The sequence below is a fragment of the Coregonus lavaretus genome (assembly GCF_964263955.1).
Source record: "Coregonus lavaretus genome assembly, chromosome: 6".
Lineage (NCBI taxonomy): Eukaryota > Metazoa > Chordata > Actinopteri > Salmoniformes > Salmonidae > Coregonus > Coregonus lavaretus.
In genome coordinates, this window is record NC_139993.1 from 50557625 (window position 1) to 50575867 (window position 18243).

The 18243-nt window shown below is 41.6% G+C and overlaps 1 protein-coding gene across 1 annotated transcript; it reads right to left on the bottom strand.

Moving 5' to 3' along the window:
- Positions 1-13103: 13103 nt before the first annotated feature.
- Positions 13104-17192, bottom strand: LOC311130284 (glutamine synthetase-like). The gene is made up of 7 exons (XM_084163015.1): positions 17105-17192; positions 15956-16141; positions 15514-15675; positions 15170-15316; positions 14794-14921; positions 14392-14591; positions 13104-14014 (listed from the first exon to the last, which is right to left on the bottom strand). The coding sequence occupies exons 2-7, from the start codon at positions 16119-16121 to the stop codon at positions 13696-13698; spliced, it is 1122 nt and encodes a 373-aa protein (XP_084019141.1). The 5' UTR covers positions 16122-16141; positions 17105-17192; the 3' UTR covers positions 13104-13695.
- Positions 17193-18243: the final 1051 nt, after the last annotated feature.

Below are 18243 nucleotides of genomic sequence, written 5' to 3' on the forward strand. Positions count from 1 at the left end.
GAGGACAAAGAATGCTGAGTTGCATCCAAAGAACACCATACCTACTGTGAAGCATGGGGGTGGAAACATCATGCTTTGGGACTGTTTTTCTGCAAAGGGACCAGGACGACTGATCCGTGTAAAGGAAAGAATGAATGGGGCCATGTATCGTGAGATTTTGAGTGAAATCCTCCTTCCATCAGCAAGGGCATTGAAGATGAAACGTGGCTGGGTCTTTCAGCATGACAATGATCCCAAACACACCGCCCGGGCAACGAAGGAGTGGCTTCGTAAGAAGCATTTCAAGGTCCTGGAGTGGCCTAGCCAGTCTCCAGATCTCAACCCCATAGAAAATCTTTGGAGGGAGTTGAAAGTCCGTGTTGCCCAGCGATAGCCCAAAAACATCACTGCTCTAGAGGAGATCTGCATGGAGGAATGGGCCAAAATACCAGCAACAGTGTGTGAAAACCTTGTGAAGACTTACAGAAAACATTTGACCTGTGTCATTGCCAACAAAGGGTATATAACAAAGTATTGAGAAACTTTTGTTATTGACCAAATACTTATTTTCCACCATAATTTGTAAATAAATTCATTAAAAATCCTACAATGTGATTTTCTGGATTTTTTTTCTCAATTTGTCTGTCATAGTTGACGTGTACCTATGATGAAAATTACAGGCCTCTCTCATCTTTTTAAGTGGGAGAACTTGCACAATTGGTGGCTGAATAAATACTTTTTTCCCCCACTGTAATTGTATGTGTGGGGGTACAGAGATTTAAAAATCCTGTTAATCACTATTATTGCACACGGATTGAGTCCATGCAACTTATTATGTGACTTGTTAAGCACATTTTTACTCCTGAACTAATTTAGGCTTGCCATTATGGAGGACTAAAAGTGCCACAATTAAATAAATAAATACACCATTAAATAATTACTTAAATGTGTCATTAATTAATTAAAATTAGAATTAAATACATAAATGTGTTATTAAATGTGTCATTAATTAATTCAAATACCGATTCATTTTATGTAAAATACATATATAATAATTTCACTATTTACATTTACATTTCATGGTCCTGCGTTGGAGTGCTTCCTGAATTACTTAAAACTGTCAAACTGACCCATCAAAAGTTGGTAGGCGGAACCTAACGCCTGATTGGTTACCCTCTGCATCAAGCCAAGACAAATCAATTCCGGATAATGTCAGCAGGTCCTGCTTCTACATCCTCTGCTAAGTTTAAAATGTCTCTAACCAACTCCCTGGAAAGTTCACGGAGATCCTCCATTGTCTCTATCCATGTTGGCCTACTCTACTTCAGACCAAAGCAATGGATCAGACTAGATTCGCGTTAGCCCCGCCCACTGACTTTGATGGGTCAGTTTGACAGTTTTAAGTAATTCATGAATCACTGCAATGCAGGATCATGAAATGTAAATGTAAATAGTGAAATAATTATATATGTATTTTACATAAAATGAATCGGTATTTGAATTAATTAATGATACATTTAATTACACATTTATGTATTTAATTCTAATTTTAATTAATTAATGACACATTTAAGTAATTATTTAATGGTGTATTTATTTATTTAATTGTGGCACTTTTAGTCCTCCATATGCCATAACAAAGGGGTTGAATATTTATTGACTCAAGACTTTTCAGCTTTTCATTTTTAATTAATTTGTAAATGTTTGTAATGTTTTACATTATGGGGTTTTGTGTGTAGGCCAGTGACCAAAAATCTAAATGTAATCCATTTCAAATTCAGGCTGTAACACAACAAAATTTGGAAAAAGTCAAGGGGTGTGAATACTTTCTGAAGGCACTGTAGACTTTCTATAGGCACTGTAACAGCATGCAGACTACCCCACCCCCTCTCTTTCACCACCACACACACTTAGCTTATGGTTGTCTGTGTATTTTTGTTCTCACTGTTTCCGTGTCACTATTCAAATTTTCATGAGTTATGTTACGGGTCTCTTTTCCATCCACCCTAGACTTTTAAAGCCACAGGGTTCGTAACATAACGTGGGGGATCATCCGGGATCTATCTCAATGATACCCATGCCACTCATGCAAATTGGTTTAGTGTCTGGTTCAGTGTTGAGCTTGGCAGCTGTGACTAACTGGTTTTGTGTTCAGTATTCGTCGGCTCGTGTTGCTAGCTTAAGATGCCTTTTTGGAAAACCCTATGTGGGAGGTTTTTGATAATTGCCGTAGAGTGGATCTACAGGCTTTGGCTGACCACTTTTCTGTACCCATACCAAGGGTTTTAGTTAAAGCAGAAGTTAGGAAAGCGGTGTTAGAGATATTATTGAACGAGCGAGTGCTTGAGTTACCGCCGCCTGAGCCTGCTGCTCCTGTAGGGGATGTGGCGGCTGCTCCAGTAAGCCCGTCAGTGTCTGAGGATGAGGCTAAGGCTCCAGCCACATTGCCCCGTTTTGACCCACTCTCCCCACTGTCCGACAGTGATGCCAGGATGGATGTCCGCTCGACACGGCTCCAAATGGAGGCGGAAGAGCGGGCACAAATCAGGCGAGAAAAGTTGGAGATGCGTAAGTTAGAGGCAGAACAGGAGACGCGTAAGATGGAACTGGAGACGCGTAGACTTGATCAGGAACTGGAGACGCGTAAGATGGAACTGGAGATGCGTAAAATGGAACTGGAGGCAGAAACAGCGAGGTTAGTCTCTGCTCATACTATGACTGCTAGTGAGCCGTCATCACCAGTTGTGACGTCTGCTACTTTTGATATTAGTAGACAGATCACCTTAGTACCTGTGTTTAGGGTGTCAGAGGTTGATTCCTATTTCAGTGTTTTTGAGCGTATAGCAGTAGCATTGAAATGGCCCAAAGAGGTATGGTGCCTATTACTTCAGTGTAAATTAACAGGTAAAGCCCAAGAGGTTCTGTCAGCGCTACCTCTTGAAGACAGCTTGAATTATGACGTGGTAAAAGCTACTGTTCTTCGTGCCTATGAGCTGGTTCCTGAGGCATATCAACAGAGATTTAGGTCTCATAAAAAGTATTCTACACAGACTTATGTGGAGTTTGCTAGAGACAAGGGAAGTCTGTTTGACAAATGGCACACTGCTAGTAAGGTAACTGATTTTAACTCTACGGGAGTTAATCTTGTTTTGGGTTACCTAAGGTGGTACAAACTGATCAGGGTACGAATTTCCTTTCTAAGCTTTTCAAACAAGTGTTAAAATCCTTGTCAGTTACACACTGTGTGTCAAGCGCATATCACCCAGAGTCTCAGGGTGCGCTTGAACATTGGCATCAGACACTGAAGTCTATGCTCCGTAAATATTGCTTGGAATCTGAGAAGGATTGGGATGAGGGAGTTCCTCTAGTTTTGTTTGCTGTCCGAGAGACGGTACAGGAATCCCTAGGGTTCAGCCCAGCTGAACTGGTGTTTGGACACACCGTGAGAGGACCTATGAAAGTCCTTAAGGATCAGTTCTTATCACAAGAGTTGTGTGCGAAAGAAAATGTGTTGGACTACGTTAGTCGCTTTCGTGAGTGCCTACATGGTGCCTGTGCTCTAGCAAAGGAAGCGCTGTCTTCCTCACAGAGACGTATGAAACGGCACTATGACAACCAGGATGTTTCTCGTTTACTGCAGCCAGGTGACCAAGTTCTTGTATTGTTGCCTGTAACAGGAGCGTCATTGTCAGCACGTTTCTCTGGTCCTTATGTAATTGAAAATAAACTAAGTGAAACTGACTACGTGATACAGACTCCTGATAGAAAACGCCAATCTCGTGTGTGCCACATTAACATGTTGAAGACATACCACACCAGACCCGTCATTCAGATAGACAGTCCAGAGAAACTGGCCAAGACGCCTGTCTCTATTGCTGCTGCGGCTGTAGTGGGAGGTAATGTTAATGATGTGGACGGAGATGGTTTGGAGTTGCGCAATACTCAGCAGCAGTGTGCTAGATTGCCCAATTCAGAGATGCTGCTGTCTCTCCCCTCAAGCCTGATTCATTTAACGGACGGACAGTCAGATGATATTGTGAGGATATTACACAGCTTTCCATGTCTTTTTAATGATGTTCCTACACGCATAAATGTGTTAGAACATGATATTAATGTTGGAAACGCTGCACCTATTAAGCAACATGCTTATCTTGTCAACGTCTCTAAAAGAAAGATAATGAGGGATGAGGTTGGTTATTTGCTGGAGAATAACCTGGCTATGCCAAGTTCAAGTCCTTGGAGTTCTCTGTGTATTCTGGTTCCCAAACCTGATGGCACATCCAGGTTATGTACGGACTATCGAAAGGTCAATGCTGTCACAGTGCCCGACTTGTTCCCTTTACCCAGACTGGATGACTGTATTGACACTGTTGGTGCTGCTACTTATGTAACCAAACTAGATCTTCTAAAAGGTTACTGGCAGGTGCCGTTAACCTCATGTGCCTCCGACATCTCTGCTTTTGTGACCCCAGACCACTTCCTACAATATGCTGTCATGACATTTGGGATGCGGAACGCACCAGCCACTTTCCAACGCCTGGTTAACACAGTATTGGCTGGAGTTCCTAATTGTAGTGCTTACCTTGATGATCTGGTAATTTATTCAACTGAGTGGTCAGATCATATTAACACTCTAAGGGTAGTGTGTGAACGTCTAGCAGCCGCTTCTCTAACCCTGAATTTAGCAAAGTGCGAGTTTGGGAAGGCCACTGTTACTTATCTTGGTAAACAGGTCGGCCATGGTCAGGTGCGCCCTGTAGATGCAAAGGTCTCAGCTATAAATGCATTTCCCACACCTACCACCAGAAGAGAGCTACGCCGCTTTTTAGGGATGGTTGGCTACTACCGTAGTTTCTGTAAAAATGTATCTGCGGTAGTTGCTCCATTAACGGATTTGCTCAGTCCGGCGAGAAATTTGTATGGTCTGAAGATTGTCACACTGCTTTCAACACTGCTAAAGCACTCTTATGTAGTACCCCTGTTCTTGCTGCGCCAGATTTTGAACGGCCGTTTAAACTGGAGGTAGATGCAAGTGCCAGAGGTGCTGGTGCTGTTCTACTGCAGCCGGACCAGAGTGGAGTGGACCATTCTGTCTGTTATTTTTCGCGGGAAATTTAACAAATGTCAGACGAATTATTCCACCATTGAACAAGAAGCTCTAGCTTTGTTGTTAGCTCTGCAGTACTTTGAAGTCTATGTTGGTTCCAGTGCACTACCAGTGATAGTGTATACTGACCATAACCCCTTAGTTTTTCTCCACCGTATGTACAACCAGAACCAACGCCTTATACGTTGGGCACTTGTAGTGCAAAATTATAATTTGGAGATCCGCCACAAAAAGGGTTCGGATAATGTGTTAGCAGATGCTTTGTCTCGTGTTTAGAGATCTAGTTTTTTTTTTATCCCGTCAGGATGCTGTTGATCTTTGAATTTTTGGGTGTTGTGATGGTACGTCTGTCGCAAACCATTGTGGTTTGCTCTTTTAAGGGTGGGAGTGTTACGGATACAGGTATCCTGTATGTGTTTTTGTGTTTTTCCTCTCCTTCTGCCCTAATCACAGGTGTCCTTTGTGTTCCTGATTGGTGGTCGTTGGGGTGTCCCACCTGTCCGACATCCGTTTGTCTGCTGATTGCTGAGGTGGACCAATCAGTGGACATTCCTCTGCATTGCACCACCTGTTTCTGGTTTTTCACTCACATCACACATCCCATTGTTTTAAAAGCCAGTCAGTTGTGTTTGCTGACAGAGACTATTTTCGTTTGTGAGTATGGATACTGTGGTGTTCTGTTTTTTGTGTACTCACTCATTTGCTGTTTACTCTATATGGTAACTATGTAGTGTGTTCCTGGGAAAAGGGGGATTTAGAAAGTTGCCCTTGGGCATACATTACCTGTAGAAAGAACATTGTCTAAAAACACTAGTTAGACCTGAGCGGACCACCCACTGTATTTGTGTATGGTTAGCAGTAGCATAGCGGTTCTTGAGGCAGGCAAGATCAGTTTAGGGTTTTTTGACATTATTGTTTCATTCCTTGGGTCCTGCTCAGCCCTTTTTCCCAAACCTTTACTGTGTGTTCATAATAAACATTTTGTGTTTGACGGTAGCTTATGGTTGTCGGTGTATTTTTGTTCTCACTGTTTCCGTGTCACTATTCTAATTTGCATGAGTTATGTTACGGGTCTCTTTTCCATCCACCCTAGACTTTTAAAGCCACGGGGTTCGTAACACACACACACTCTCCTCCATACAAACACAACACGCATATTGTCTGGGCTCAGAAGGTGGGTGCCATGGCAACCAAGCTGCAGCGTCTCTTCATCTTCACACTGCTATTATGTTTACTCTCCTGATTTGTTCTTTACCCCTCTATAATTTGTTTATTTGGCATTGCTTTCAGCATCACTCTCCTTCTGATAATATTATTTCTCTAACCCCTCTTTCTCTCTCTCTCCCTCCCTCTCTCTCTCCCTCTCTCATGCACAAACACACATGCATGCTCTTCAACATCACATGCAGCTCTGTGTGTGTCTGCTGGACTGGGTGGATGGGATGGCCTCCATGGTTCTAAATGGCAGTAGATAATTTAATTGCATTTCCTCCAGAGCACGCTCTATAGAGCATGCAGTAAGGAGAGTCATGTGGTGTGCACATGACTGCCCCAGACCATGCCTCTGTCCATTACTAATCTGCTTGAGGTAGGCAGAAGAAGACAAAGGGACTGAGCATTGGCCTTCACTTGCTCAGTCGTACCCATTTTACATTTTAGTCATTTAGCAGACACTCTTATCCAGAGCGACTTACAGTTAGTGAGTGCATACATTTTCATACTGGCCCCCCGTGGGAAACGAACCCACAACCCTGGCGTTGCAAGCGCCATGCTCTACCAACTGAGCTACAGGGTACCCAATTCGCTCCCTATCCCTTCCCCCTGGCCCTAACCATTCAATGTTTGAAGGGGTAGGAAGCAATTTGGGACTGGCTGATTCAGTCATGATGTTGTGTGTTAGGACTGGCTACGACTGGCTATGGTTAGGCCACAAACTACCACTCACTACTACATATAGGTAAGGGCACTCAACTTGTACTGCACTGACTTAGATGACTGATAGCTAAAATAAATGGAGACTAAGATGATAGTTGGAGGTGTATTGTTAGATTTCAGTGCAGCCTTTGATGTTATTAATCATAATTTGTTATTGACTTGTTATGGCTTTACATCACCTGTCATTACATGGTTGGACAGTTACTTATCCAATAGAACTCAGAAGCTTCTCTAACATCAGATATGTACAGTGTGGTATCCCTCAGGGCAGTTGCCTAGGGCCATTACTCTTCTCTATTTTTACAAATGATTTGCCACTTGTCTTAAAAGAAGCTACAATGATACAGAATATATTATTATTATTATTATTATTATTATTATTATTATTTTACTATGTATGCTTATGACTACACATCAGCACCTACAGTGAGCTCACTGATACTCTTAGCAAGGAGTTATAGTCAGTGTCAGAATGGGTAATTAACAATAAACTGGTCTTAAATACATCAAAAACAAAAAGCGTTGTATTTGGTTCAAAGCATTCTCTTAGGCCTAAACCTCAACTGGAGTTGTACATAAAGGGTGTGACCATTGAACAAGTTGAAGAAGCTGAACTCCTAAGAGTAACATTGGATGGTCAGTTATCATGGTCAAGTCATATTGACAAAGTTGTTGTGAAGATGGGGAGAGGTACAGTGCATTCGGAAAGTATTCAGACCCCTTGACTTTTTCCACATTTTGTTACGTTACAGTCTTACTCTAAAATTGATCAAATAATTTTTTTTACAAATAAAAAACAAATACCTTATTTACATAAGTATTCAGACCCTTTGCTATGAGACTCGAAATTGAGCTCAGGTGCAACCGGTTTCCATTGATCATCTTTGAGATATTTCTACAACTTGATTGGAGTCCACCTGTGGTAAATTCAATTGATTGGACATGATTTGGAAAGGCACTCACCTGTCTATATAAGGTCCCACAGTTGACAGTGCATGTCAGAGCAAAAACCAAGCCATGAGGTCGAAGGAATTGTCCGTAGAGCTCTGAGACAGGATTGTGACGAGGCACAGATCTGGGGAAGGGTATCAAAACATTTCTGCAGCATTGAAGGTCCCCAAGAACACAGTGGCCTCCATTCTTAAATGGAAGAAGTTTAGAACCACCAATACTCTTCCTAGAGCTGACCAAGAACCCAATGGTCACTCTGACAGAGCTCTAGAGTTCCTCTGTGGAGATGGGAGAACCTTCCAGAAGGACAACTATCTCTGCAGCACTCCACCAATCAGGCCTTTATGGTAGAGTGGCCAGACGGAAGCCACTCCTCAGTAAAAAACACATGACAGCCCGCTTGAAGTTTACTAAAAGGCACCTAAAGGACTCTTAGACCATGATAAACAAGATTCTCTGGTCTGATGAAACCAAGATTGAACTCTTTGGCCTGAATGCCAAGTGTCGTGTCTGGAGGAAACCTGACACCATCCCTACGGTGAAGCATGGTGGTGGCAGCATCATGCTGTGGGGATGTTTTTCTGCGGCAGGGACTTGGAGACTAGTCAGGATCGAGGGAAAGATGAAAACCTGCTCCAGAGCGCTCAGGATCTTAGACTGGAGCGAAGGTTCACCTTCCAACAGGACAATGACCCTAAGCACACAGCCAAGACAACACTGGAGTGGCTTCGGGACAAGTCTCTGAATGTCCTTGATTGGCCCAGCCAGAGCCTGGACTTGAACCCGATCGAACATCTCTGGAGAGACCTGAAAATAGCTGTGCACCGACGCTCCCCATCCAACCTGACAGAGCTTGAGAAGATCTGCAGAGAAGAATGGGAGAAACTCCCCAAATACAGGTGTGCCAAGCTTGTGGCGTCATACCGAAGAAGACTCGAGGCTGTAATAGCTACCAAAGGTGCTTCAACAAAGTACTGAGTAAAGGGTCTGAATACTTAAGTAAATGTGATATTTCCGTTTTTTATTTTTAATACATTTGCTAAACATTCTCAAAACCTGTTTTTGCTTTGTCATTATGCGGTATTGTTTGTAGATTGATGAGGGGAAAAAACTATTTAATCCATTTTAGAATAAGGCTGTAACATAACAAAATGTGGAAAAAGTTAAGGGGTCTGAATACTTTCCGAATGCACTTTGTCTGTTATAAAAATATTTATATTTTACTCAAAGATCAACTGTACTAGTTGTTCAGGCTTTGATCTTGTCCCATCTTGATTACTGTCTGGTAATATGGTCACGTGCAGCAAAGAAAGACCTAGCAAAGCTGCAGCTGGCTCCAAACAAAGCAGTACACCTTACCCTTAACTGCATACATAGAACTAACATCAACAAACAACATGCATGATAGTGTTTCATGGTTGAGGTGAAATTGACTACTTGTCTTCTAGTCTTTTTAAGATACATTATTTTGTTGATAATGCCTAACCACTTGTAAAATCTATTTGCATGCACTTCAAACAGACATACCCTCTCTATGAAAATAAACCTGCTTGCCTTTATACGCATTTTTACATGTACATTTTAGTAATTTAGCAGACTCTCTTATCCAGAGCGACTTACAGGAGCAATTAGGGTTAAGTGCCTTGCTCAAGGGCACATTGACAGATTTGTCACCTAGTCAGCTCGGGGATTCAAAGCAGCAACCTTTTGGTTACTGGCCCAACGGCTACCTACCTCGACCAAGCAGTTTAATCATATTTTTATGTTTAGACATTACATACAGCTGATGTTAACCCTTTCCCTGTGAATGTTTATGATATTTTAGACTATACCAACGGAAAGGTGGTTGTTTTGTTTATGATACATCTGATATCTGAATACGTAAGTGGATAACTTCATGATGATGTCATCATCCCAGCTGTAGTGGACTACACCAAAGGAGGGGGAGAGCGTTAGAGTTGTTGACCTGTTCAAACATATAAGTTGGGAAGAATTTGGAAGAAACAACCATGACAAAAAGATCCCTTACTAATAGAAAAAGTCCCACAAGTCCTGACATGTTCCACTCCTCTGCTGGAGACGGAACAAAGCAGTACACAGCTGTAAACTACTGCAGCTCAGGTCAGTAAGAGAACACACACTTCCAAAAACTTGACTTTGACTTTCTCATAAACAAGACTGGCAAAGAAGAGCAAGCTGTCTCCAAATGGCCCCTAGTTGTTTTCCAAATGGCACCACATTCCCTACATGGGCCACTTTAATAGAGGCAGCCCAATTCTGATATTTTCCCCAATTATTCTCAAAATATCAATTTAGTGGAAAGAGATCAGAATTGGGTTGCCTGTTTAAACCCAGCCATAGTGCACTACTTTTGACCAGGGCTCATAGGGCTCTGGTCAAAAGTAGTACACTATGACTGCACTATGTAGGGTATAGGGTGCCATTTAGGACAGGCCCTCTGTAACAACTTCCATGGTTCACTACAGGTTGATAGGAAAACATCTGACGTTATGGTCTCGGATAATATAGAGGTTAACATTTTCACTGTCCCATAGCCTATTTACTGTAAATTCACATTATAAACTATGCTAGGAGTGTGTTCTGTAAAGAGCTACAGTAGTGGACTGTTTGATTTGATAACAACTGCATAAAGACGTCTCGTCTCTGTCATGCGCTATACCAGACCTGAGGGCAGGAGGGGGAGGGTAAATATGAATAAATAGAAATACACTTTCATATCAAATCCTAATAATTTCACACAATGTGACCCCTACGTAACCCCACTCTTTCTCTCTTTCTCTGTGTGTGTGTGTGAATATTGGAAGTAACTGTTTTCACCCCTACCATGTCTTTAGTGTTATGTCATATTTTTGTATACCAATATCTACAGGGTCTTAAGCATATGTGGATCCACTGATTGGGAGTTGTTACAGTGGTGATCATTTGGAGACAACGTGTGACAGTAATTAGACAACAGATGTTATAGATAGGGAGCATGAGGCTGTAGTTTAGTTTAGTTTATTAGGATCCCCATTAGCTACTGCACATGCAGCAGCTACTCTTCCTGGGGTCCACATAAAACGTACAAATACATGACAAAGTACAGAACAGTAATAGACAAGAACAACATAAGATATTACATTACATAAAACATTTTAAAAAATAAAGTACGAGTTATATATAGGAAAGACACCGAGACAACAAAAATACTATTTACACACTATTCATAAATACATATTAATATTCTTATAAACAGTACAGTTAAATTAGATCTTTAGAAAGAGGAGAGGCACTGTGATACAATTAGTTTATTAAAATCTGTTTTTTAAAGCTAAACTTGCTTTTTGCCTGAGTAACCTCTGGTGGCAGAGCATTCCACGATGACATGGCTCTATACATAACTGAGTGATGCATTAAATCTGGTTTTGGTTTGGGTACAGTGAACACTTGAACCTGGCAAAATATCTTTAAATCGAAACCAAGTGACAGGCAGTTTGAAATATGTTTTCCCTGTGGCTGGTTTCTAGGTTTCCTTGCCTTGCAGCCTTTTGGGTGGCTCGGGAACAGGCACCCCTCCTTCCTTTACTTTGGGCCTGCAGTATGCAGAAGTAGGTTAAAGGTACCAAAACAGACCTGCTTCCCTCGCCTGCCAAGTGCCTCATAATCTCACCGTCAGAGCAGAACAGAACGTGACTTAGAGACACATGGTAGTTAAAATACTGGTATGTCTCTGGTGTCAATTATACAAAAACATGTCAGTCAAGATTCTCTCTTTCACATTCTGAGTTTGAACAGGAGCATTGTTTTCCTTTTTCTTCCACCTGTGATGTAGATAACACACCTGCCCCTGTATCATAATGGTGTTCTAATTGCCTGTATTTGTACCAGGGTTCGAATTACAGTCTCATGGGCATTATGATTTCCATAACAGGGAATTGGACATTGGAAGCTCTCTCATTAAATGTTCTCTGACAGTGTCCTGTCCTCAACAAGTAAACAAATAACACTAGCCTTCTTGGCACGATGTACACTCAAGACTTACAGGAACATTCAACAGACTGAACGTATTGCATCACCTTCACTGATAAAGAAATTAAGATATGGATCACCAAGATCACTCCATGAAAGTAAAAGTATACTAAGAATTGGTAGCACAAGTCTTTGTGCAGCTACTGTGGTTTGTGCCAAAGCTTCACTAGAAATATGAAAAAACCTCACAAGAAAAATGTGTGGTCAGGGTCAATGCAGTTCATTTGCAATGTGCAGATAGGCAGCACTGATAATGCAGTGTAACTCTGACGAAGGAGAGCAATGTCTAGACTGCAGAAAGACAGGTGACTACTAAGTGCCCATTGTCTTCAGTCACATTACATAATCAGATACTTTCTCCCTGACTGAATCTTCACTGTTTGAAATAGATTAAGTTAATTTTTACTTAAATAGGCATCGATTTAAGCAAGTATTTTCTTTGCCAACATGAGTATTCAGTATGCATCAATCTCATTTGTACTTTTTGTCATTTAGCTGACACTCTTATCCAGAGACTAACAGGAGCAGTTAGCGGACGCTCTTATCCAGAGACTTACAGGAGCAGTTAGGATGAAATGCCTTGCTCAAGGGCACATTGACAGATGTTTCACCTCGGGGATTTGAACCAGGGACCTTTCAGTTACTTACTGGCCCAATGCACTTAACCGCTAGGCTACCTACTGCCTATATATCTATAGTTAAAGGGACTTGAAATTGCTCACTGACATTTCCTACAGTAAGTAATTACACTAATTTCATTCAGTCTCTTAAAACTAGGGTCCATTCCAGAGGTCCTAAGATCCACCTGAATGGACAGGAAATAAATTATATACTCACTTTCACATTGTTGATTGATCCAAGGTTGTGTTCCTGATTAAATGCTAAATTGAGAAGCACATGTCACAGTGTTGGATCTGACAAGGTTACCTTTACAGTCAGCAAGAGTCTTACAAAAGATTGCATGTAAACCTAAATTAATCTCTGCACCACTGTACTCTTACTTCTGCTTTGCCTGCTCTTTGATTGAGCTCTACCATTTACTTTAACATGGCCAAATTATATACTGTACAATTGAAGTCAAAGAAGAATAGATTGTTAAAAATATTAGAAATATTTTTAATGTTACAAATAAGAAAATGGGTTCTGGATACAACTTCTACTAATGGTAGACAATAGAGATCCACACATGTATAAACACACAAATGCACCTTGGATCCTTTTGGGGTTTGTGTACCACATGAGCCAGACAGACACACACAACTGGCATATTCATCAATCTACAGCATCTTGGTTAGTATATCATGTTAAAACAACATTATGAGTGGCAAATTGATAGACATAAAAACAACTAGTAATAGACCTTTACAGAGGAACCATTTCACCCTCCTCAACTGACATGTCTGGAATCATTTAGCATCAATTAAAATGGCAATATTGGCAGTGATTAAGCTAAAAGGTAGGGACTACACTACCCTGAACACACACACTGCAGAATACATCAAGCATACTCCCATTCATCAAGTAAAATATATATTTTGTAATGGTTAAAAAAGCAAGCCCTACATGGATGGTCAAGACATGCAATTTACAAGGAGTTTCCAAAGCCACAGACAAAACCGTACTGGGAATGACACTTCATGAGGTGTAGCTCAAGGAGAGGAGGAGGCTTATTTCAGTCCAACAGAGTATCTAGTTTATTTGCTGTATTCTGTAGGCTCCTCCCCCTCTTCACTGAGCAAACATGTGCGTATCATGGCTTCCGTGACTGCATATGGGTCACAGTTAGCCGACGGGCGGCGGTCCTCGAAGTAGCCCTTCTTGTCCTGACCCACTGAGCGGGGGATGCGGATGCTGGCGCCGCGGTTTGCCACGCCGGCTGAGAACTCATGTATGTTGGACGTTTCGTGGTGACCGGTCAAGCGGCGCGCGTTGTCCAGCCCCCCTTTGGGGTCGTAGGCACAGATGTGGTAGCGGTGTCTCTTTCCCAGCTTCTCGATTGACTCCTCAATGGCCCTGTGTGGATAGAGGGGGAAGGGGTTAATCCACTGCTAAAGAGACTTAAGACTAAAAATCTTATGTGCTGATTTCCCAGACAGAGATTTAGCCTAGTCTTTGACTAAGAACAGAGATCTGTATATAATGACGAGATGCTCATGTCTCCGCCTTAACAATGGGAGTCGTTGTCCCAAAGGCAGGAAGGCAGGTGACAAAATTAGGTCCAAAATAAACCCATTGGCCTTATTTTGGACAGATTTTCGCATCACCACTTCCTCTCTGCTAAGAAGCACTTTCAATGAAAAATTGCCATTGAAGTCTAGGCCTAGGATTTATATGGGTCCAGGGAAAATGGCCCTTAATGCGTTTACAGCACAAACTCAATCCATGCCTACCTCAATCCACCATCTTCTCTCATCTCCTTGGTGCTGAAGTTGGTATGACAGCCAGCACCATTCCAGTTCCCAGGGATGGGCTTGGGGTCGAATGAGGCCACCACGCCAAAGTCCTCACACACCCGGTGTAGGATGAACCGAGCTGCCCAGAGGTGGTCTCCCATGTTGATCCCTTCACAAGGACCCACCTGGAACTCCCACTGGAAGACACAATACATACTGTACATGAAGCTTAGGGATGAGAGATACTAGCTTTGAAAGTTCAAATGGTTTAGAACACTGGGCCGTTTCCGAGTCACAGATTAAGCCTAGTCCAGGACTAAAAAGGCAGGTTAAATTTGTGTCTGGTAAAAATTGGCCCCAATAGGGTTTATTTTGATATCAATGTGCAGTGTTTCCTACCTGAGCTGGCATGACTTCAGCATTGGTGCCACATATCTGAACCCCGGCATAAAGACAGGCTCTGTAGTGGGCTTCTACGATGTCTCTACCGTACGCCTTGTCTGCTCCTACTCCACAGTAGTAGGGACCTGTTCAGAAACACCACATCTTCAGGCTCAATGCCAGTGTTTTTTTTGGCATAGGTTAAAAAAGTTTAAACTCTCATGTAAGTACTTTAGTTGAATGTACCGATTGCAAGTCACTCTGGATAAGAGTCTGCTAAAAGACTGAGGCTATGTCTGAAATGGCAGCCTTTTCCCCTATATATCTGGTCAAAAGTTGAGCCCTATATAGGGAATTGGGTGCCATTTGGGACATAGACAACTCTCAAACTGACCTTGGGGACCAGGGAAGCCGTTGGAAGGCCAACCAAAAGGATGTCCGTCTGTGCCCAGGATGGTGTACTCCTGTTCCATGCCGAACCAAGGGACCTGGTTCTCTACCATCTCCATGATCTTCTTACACATCAGCCGGAGATTGGTTTCTGGTGGGAGACATGGTAATACATTACTTAGACAATTGGGTCTGGATTCAATGGCCATTCAAGGCACGAAACGAAAGAAAATGCTACTGACAGAGTTACCATCTGAACTTGTCCAATAAGAAACACTAATATTCATTTTATTTTGCAAAAGTTTTAAAACGTTTGTGTCCCAAGGTCAATTTACTGCATAGGCTTACCTGCAGGCTTGCGGTTGTATTTGAGCACTTGACACAGGACCAGTTTGTTGGGGTCTTTCCTGAAGGGGTCTCTGAACATAGCAGCAGGGATCAGGTACATGTCGCTGTTAGAGCCCTCTGACTGGTACGTACTGGAACCATCAAAGTTCCACTCTGGAAGATCTGGAGGAGGAGAGAGGGGGAACTGTGAAATTAACAGAACTAAAGCAATTCAACAACTCTTTAAGTTCAGGGTAATGTAAGGACTACCATCAATCAGAATGTGATCATTCAATGAGTACTCCATCTGTATAAAACACAATGTATTATTGAAGTTAGCCTAAATGTTTGTGAAGCTCTATGAATGTAAACATCTTATCTTAAGCATCTCAATCACATCACATTAAGGGGAAGGTGTTCCCATTGGTCGTTTGGCAACCCATTATGAAAAACAAAAACTTACCATCAATGGTCTTGGGTTCATTATCCAAAGTTCTGGTCTTGCAGCGGAGCCCCTCTCCAGTCCCGTCTATCCAGATGTACATGGCCTGAACTTTGTCTCCCTGAGGAAGATCCATATACTGCTGCTTCACAGCTTTACTCAAGCTGGCACTCTCTGAAGTGGCCATTTTCACAGAGCCTTGAAAAGCTTGGAACAAAGAGCAATAAATTAGAATACATGCATTTGATTCTTAGAATTTAGCCATTTGAGGTCTACAGTTATTCTATTGTGCCTGTCCAGAGATGTATTTATAGTGACAATTGGATCTACTCGAAACAACCATATGGACCGTGTGTACGCCCTAAACAGACGAGTCCATGTATTCGCGCTACACCTGTGCTCCCCCTCCTCCATCATCCTGCTTCAAGACAGCTTGGTCAGCAAACATGGGATTTAATCGTAATACCAAAAACAATAGGATTTATATGCGGATGTTTTGTAAGAGTAGTTGCCTAATTACAATTGCACCAACGTGTGATATAAATGAGATCGCTGTATCAACATCCTGGTAATATCGAGTCAAACCATGAAGGTTTTCCACAAGGATAAACAGTCTGGTTTGTAGCACGCATGAGAGCATGCTGCTATGACAGCAAGCCGCTGTGTGGTCATGGTTACTTACAAGGTTACTAATGCCTGTTTACGATTAAGGAAATTAAAAGCGCACTTTGTGGTTTCTGTCGTCAGGTTATGATAGGCACAAACACACGTCTAGAACACACTATCCATCAGATTAACACAATAAAAAGCGGCACACAATCATATAACTAGGTGGTCAACAACCATAGTAATGGTCCTCTGTAGCTCAGCTGGTAGAGCACGGCGCTTGTAACGCCAAGGTAGTGGGTTCGATCCCCGGGACCACCCATACACAAAAATGTATGCATGCATGACTGTAAATCGCTTTGGATAAAAGCATCTGCTAAATGGCATATTATATTATATTATTAGGATATAATATACATTGAATAAAATACCTTATAATTCGTCTAAGAGGTGCAAAACTACAAAGAATAACATAACACACCAATTAGTCAAATTTGATAAACATACACAATGAAATTGTCATAGTTTATCCTAGAACTTTGAAAATTATTTAGAAATAATCACCTTATATCAAGTAAGGAATAGGATTAAACCCTGGTACAGCTTTCTGTAAATGTCCTGTGTAATCCCAAATGGTTATCTTTCGTTCACGTCCACAAACAGTCCGATTTATAAAAGAGAGATGGGATCCCCTTAACTCGGATTGGCTGGAGAAAAACGTGATCCCTTCGTGCTAAGGTAATGACGAGCTCATGGGTTGCATTCATTGGTCGGCACGAAAAATCAGCAGTTTCTTTCAATATCTTGGCCACAATCCAACCCAAACAAGTCTTTGTTGAAAGGCTCAAAAAAACTAATTGTTTGCTAAATTAATGCTAAATATCCTTAACTAAACCTAAAATAACTTTGTTAATATTCGGATAAATTACAGAAATATATGAAACGGGGAACATATCTTTATTTATTTATGTATTTTCTTTAAACTTTATTTTCTTTAGTAAATATTTTCTTTAATTCTTTCTTCAACTGCATTGTTGGTTAACGGCTTGTAAGTAAGCATTTCACGGTAAGGTGCATGTTGTATTCGGCGCATGTGACAAATACAATTTGATTTGATTATTTGAAAAGACAATCCATTGAATCCTTTCTATAATATGGTAATTAAAAGGAACGATGATTAAGTAAAGACGCCCCCTGGCGGCATGAAAACAATTATTTCTAAAATGAATGATTGTCCGTGCTATTCGGGTCATTGGGACCTCCCTACTCCTACCCCATTGAAATGGACATTTAAAATGGGTAAAATGTTTCCACTAGATATCACAGCCACAAAGTGAAAATATATCGTAAAAATTCATTAAAACAAAAATGTGCTTTTTGGTCTTCATTTAAGATTAGGGTTATGCAAGGTTAGCGATGTGGTTAAGGTTAGGGTGCCGGTTAGGGTTAGGTTTGAAAACACATTTCAAGAATATACATTTTAGAAATAAGCAAGGTTTCTGACTTTGTGGCCGTGCTAACTAGTGACGAACAACGTGGGACATACCTGAATTTGTCCAATATAAACTTTCGTTTTCGTTGCAAAACGTTTTGCAATAGAATCGGTGTAATGAATACACCCCTGGTATAGGATCCAAAACCTTATGAATTGCGCCCTCATGTGGTTGATTTGTTGGGGGGGGGGGGGGGGTAAAAGTAATCTG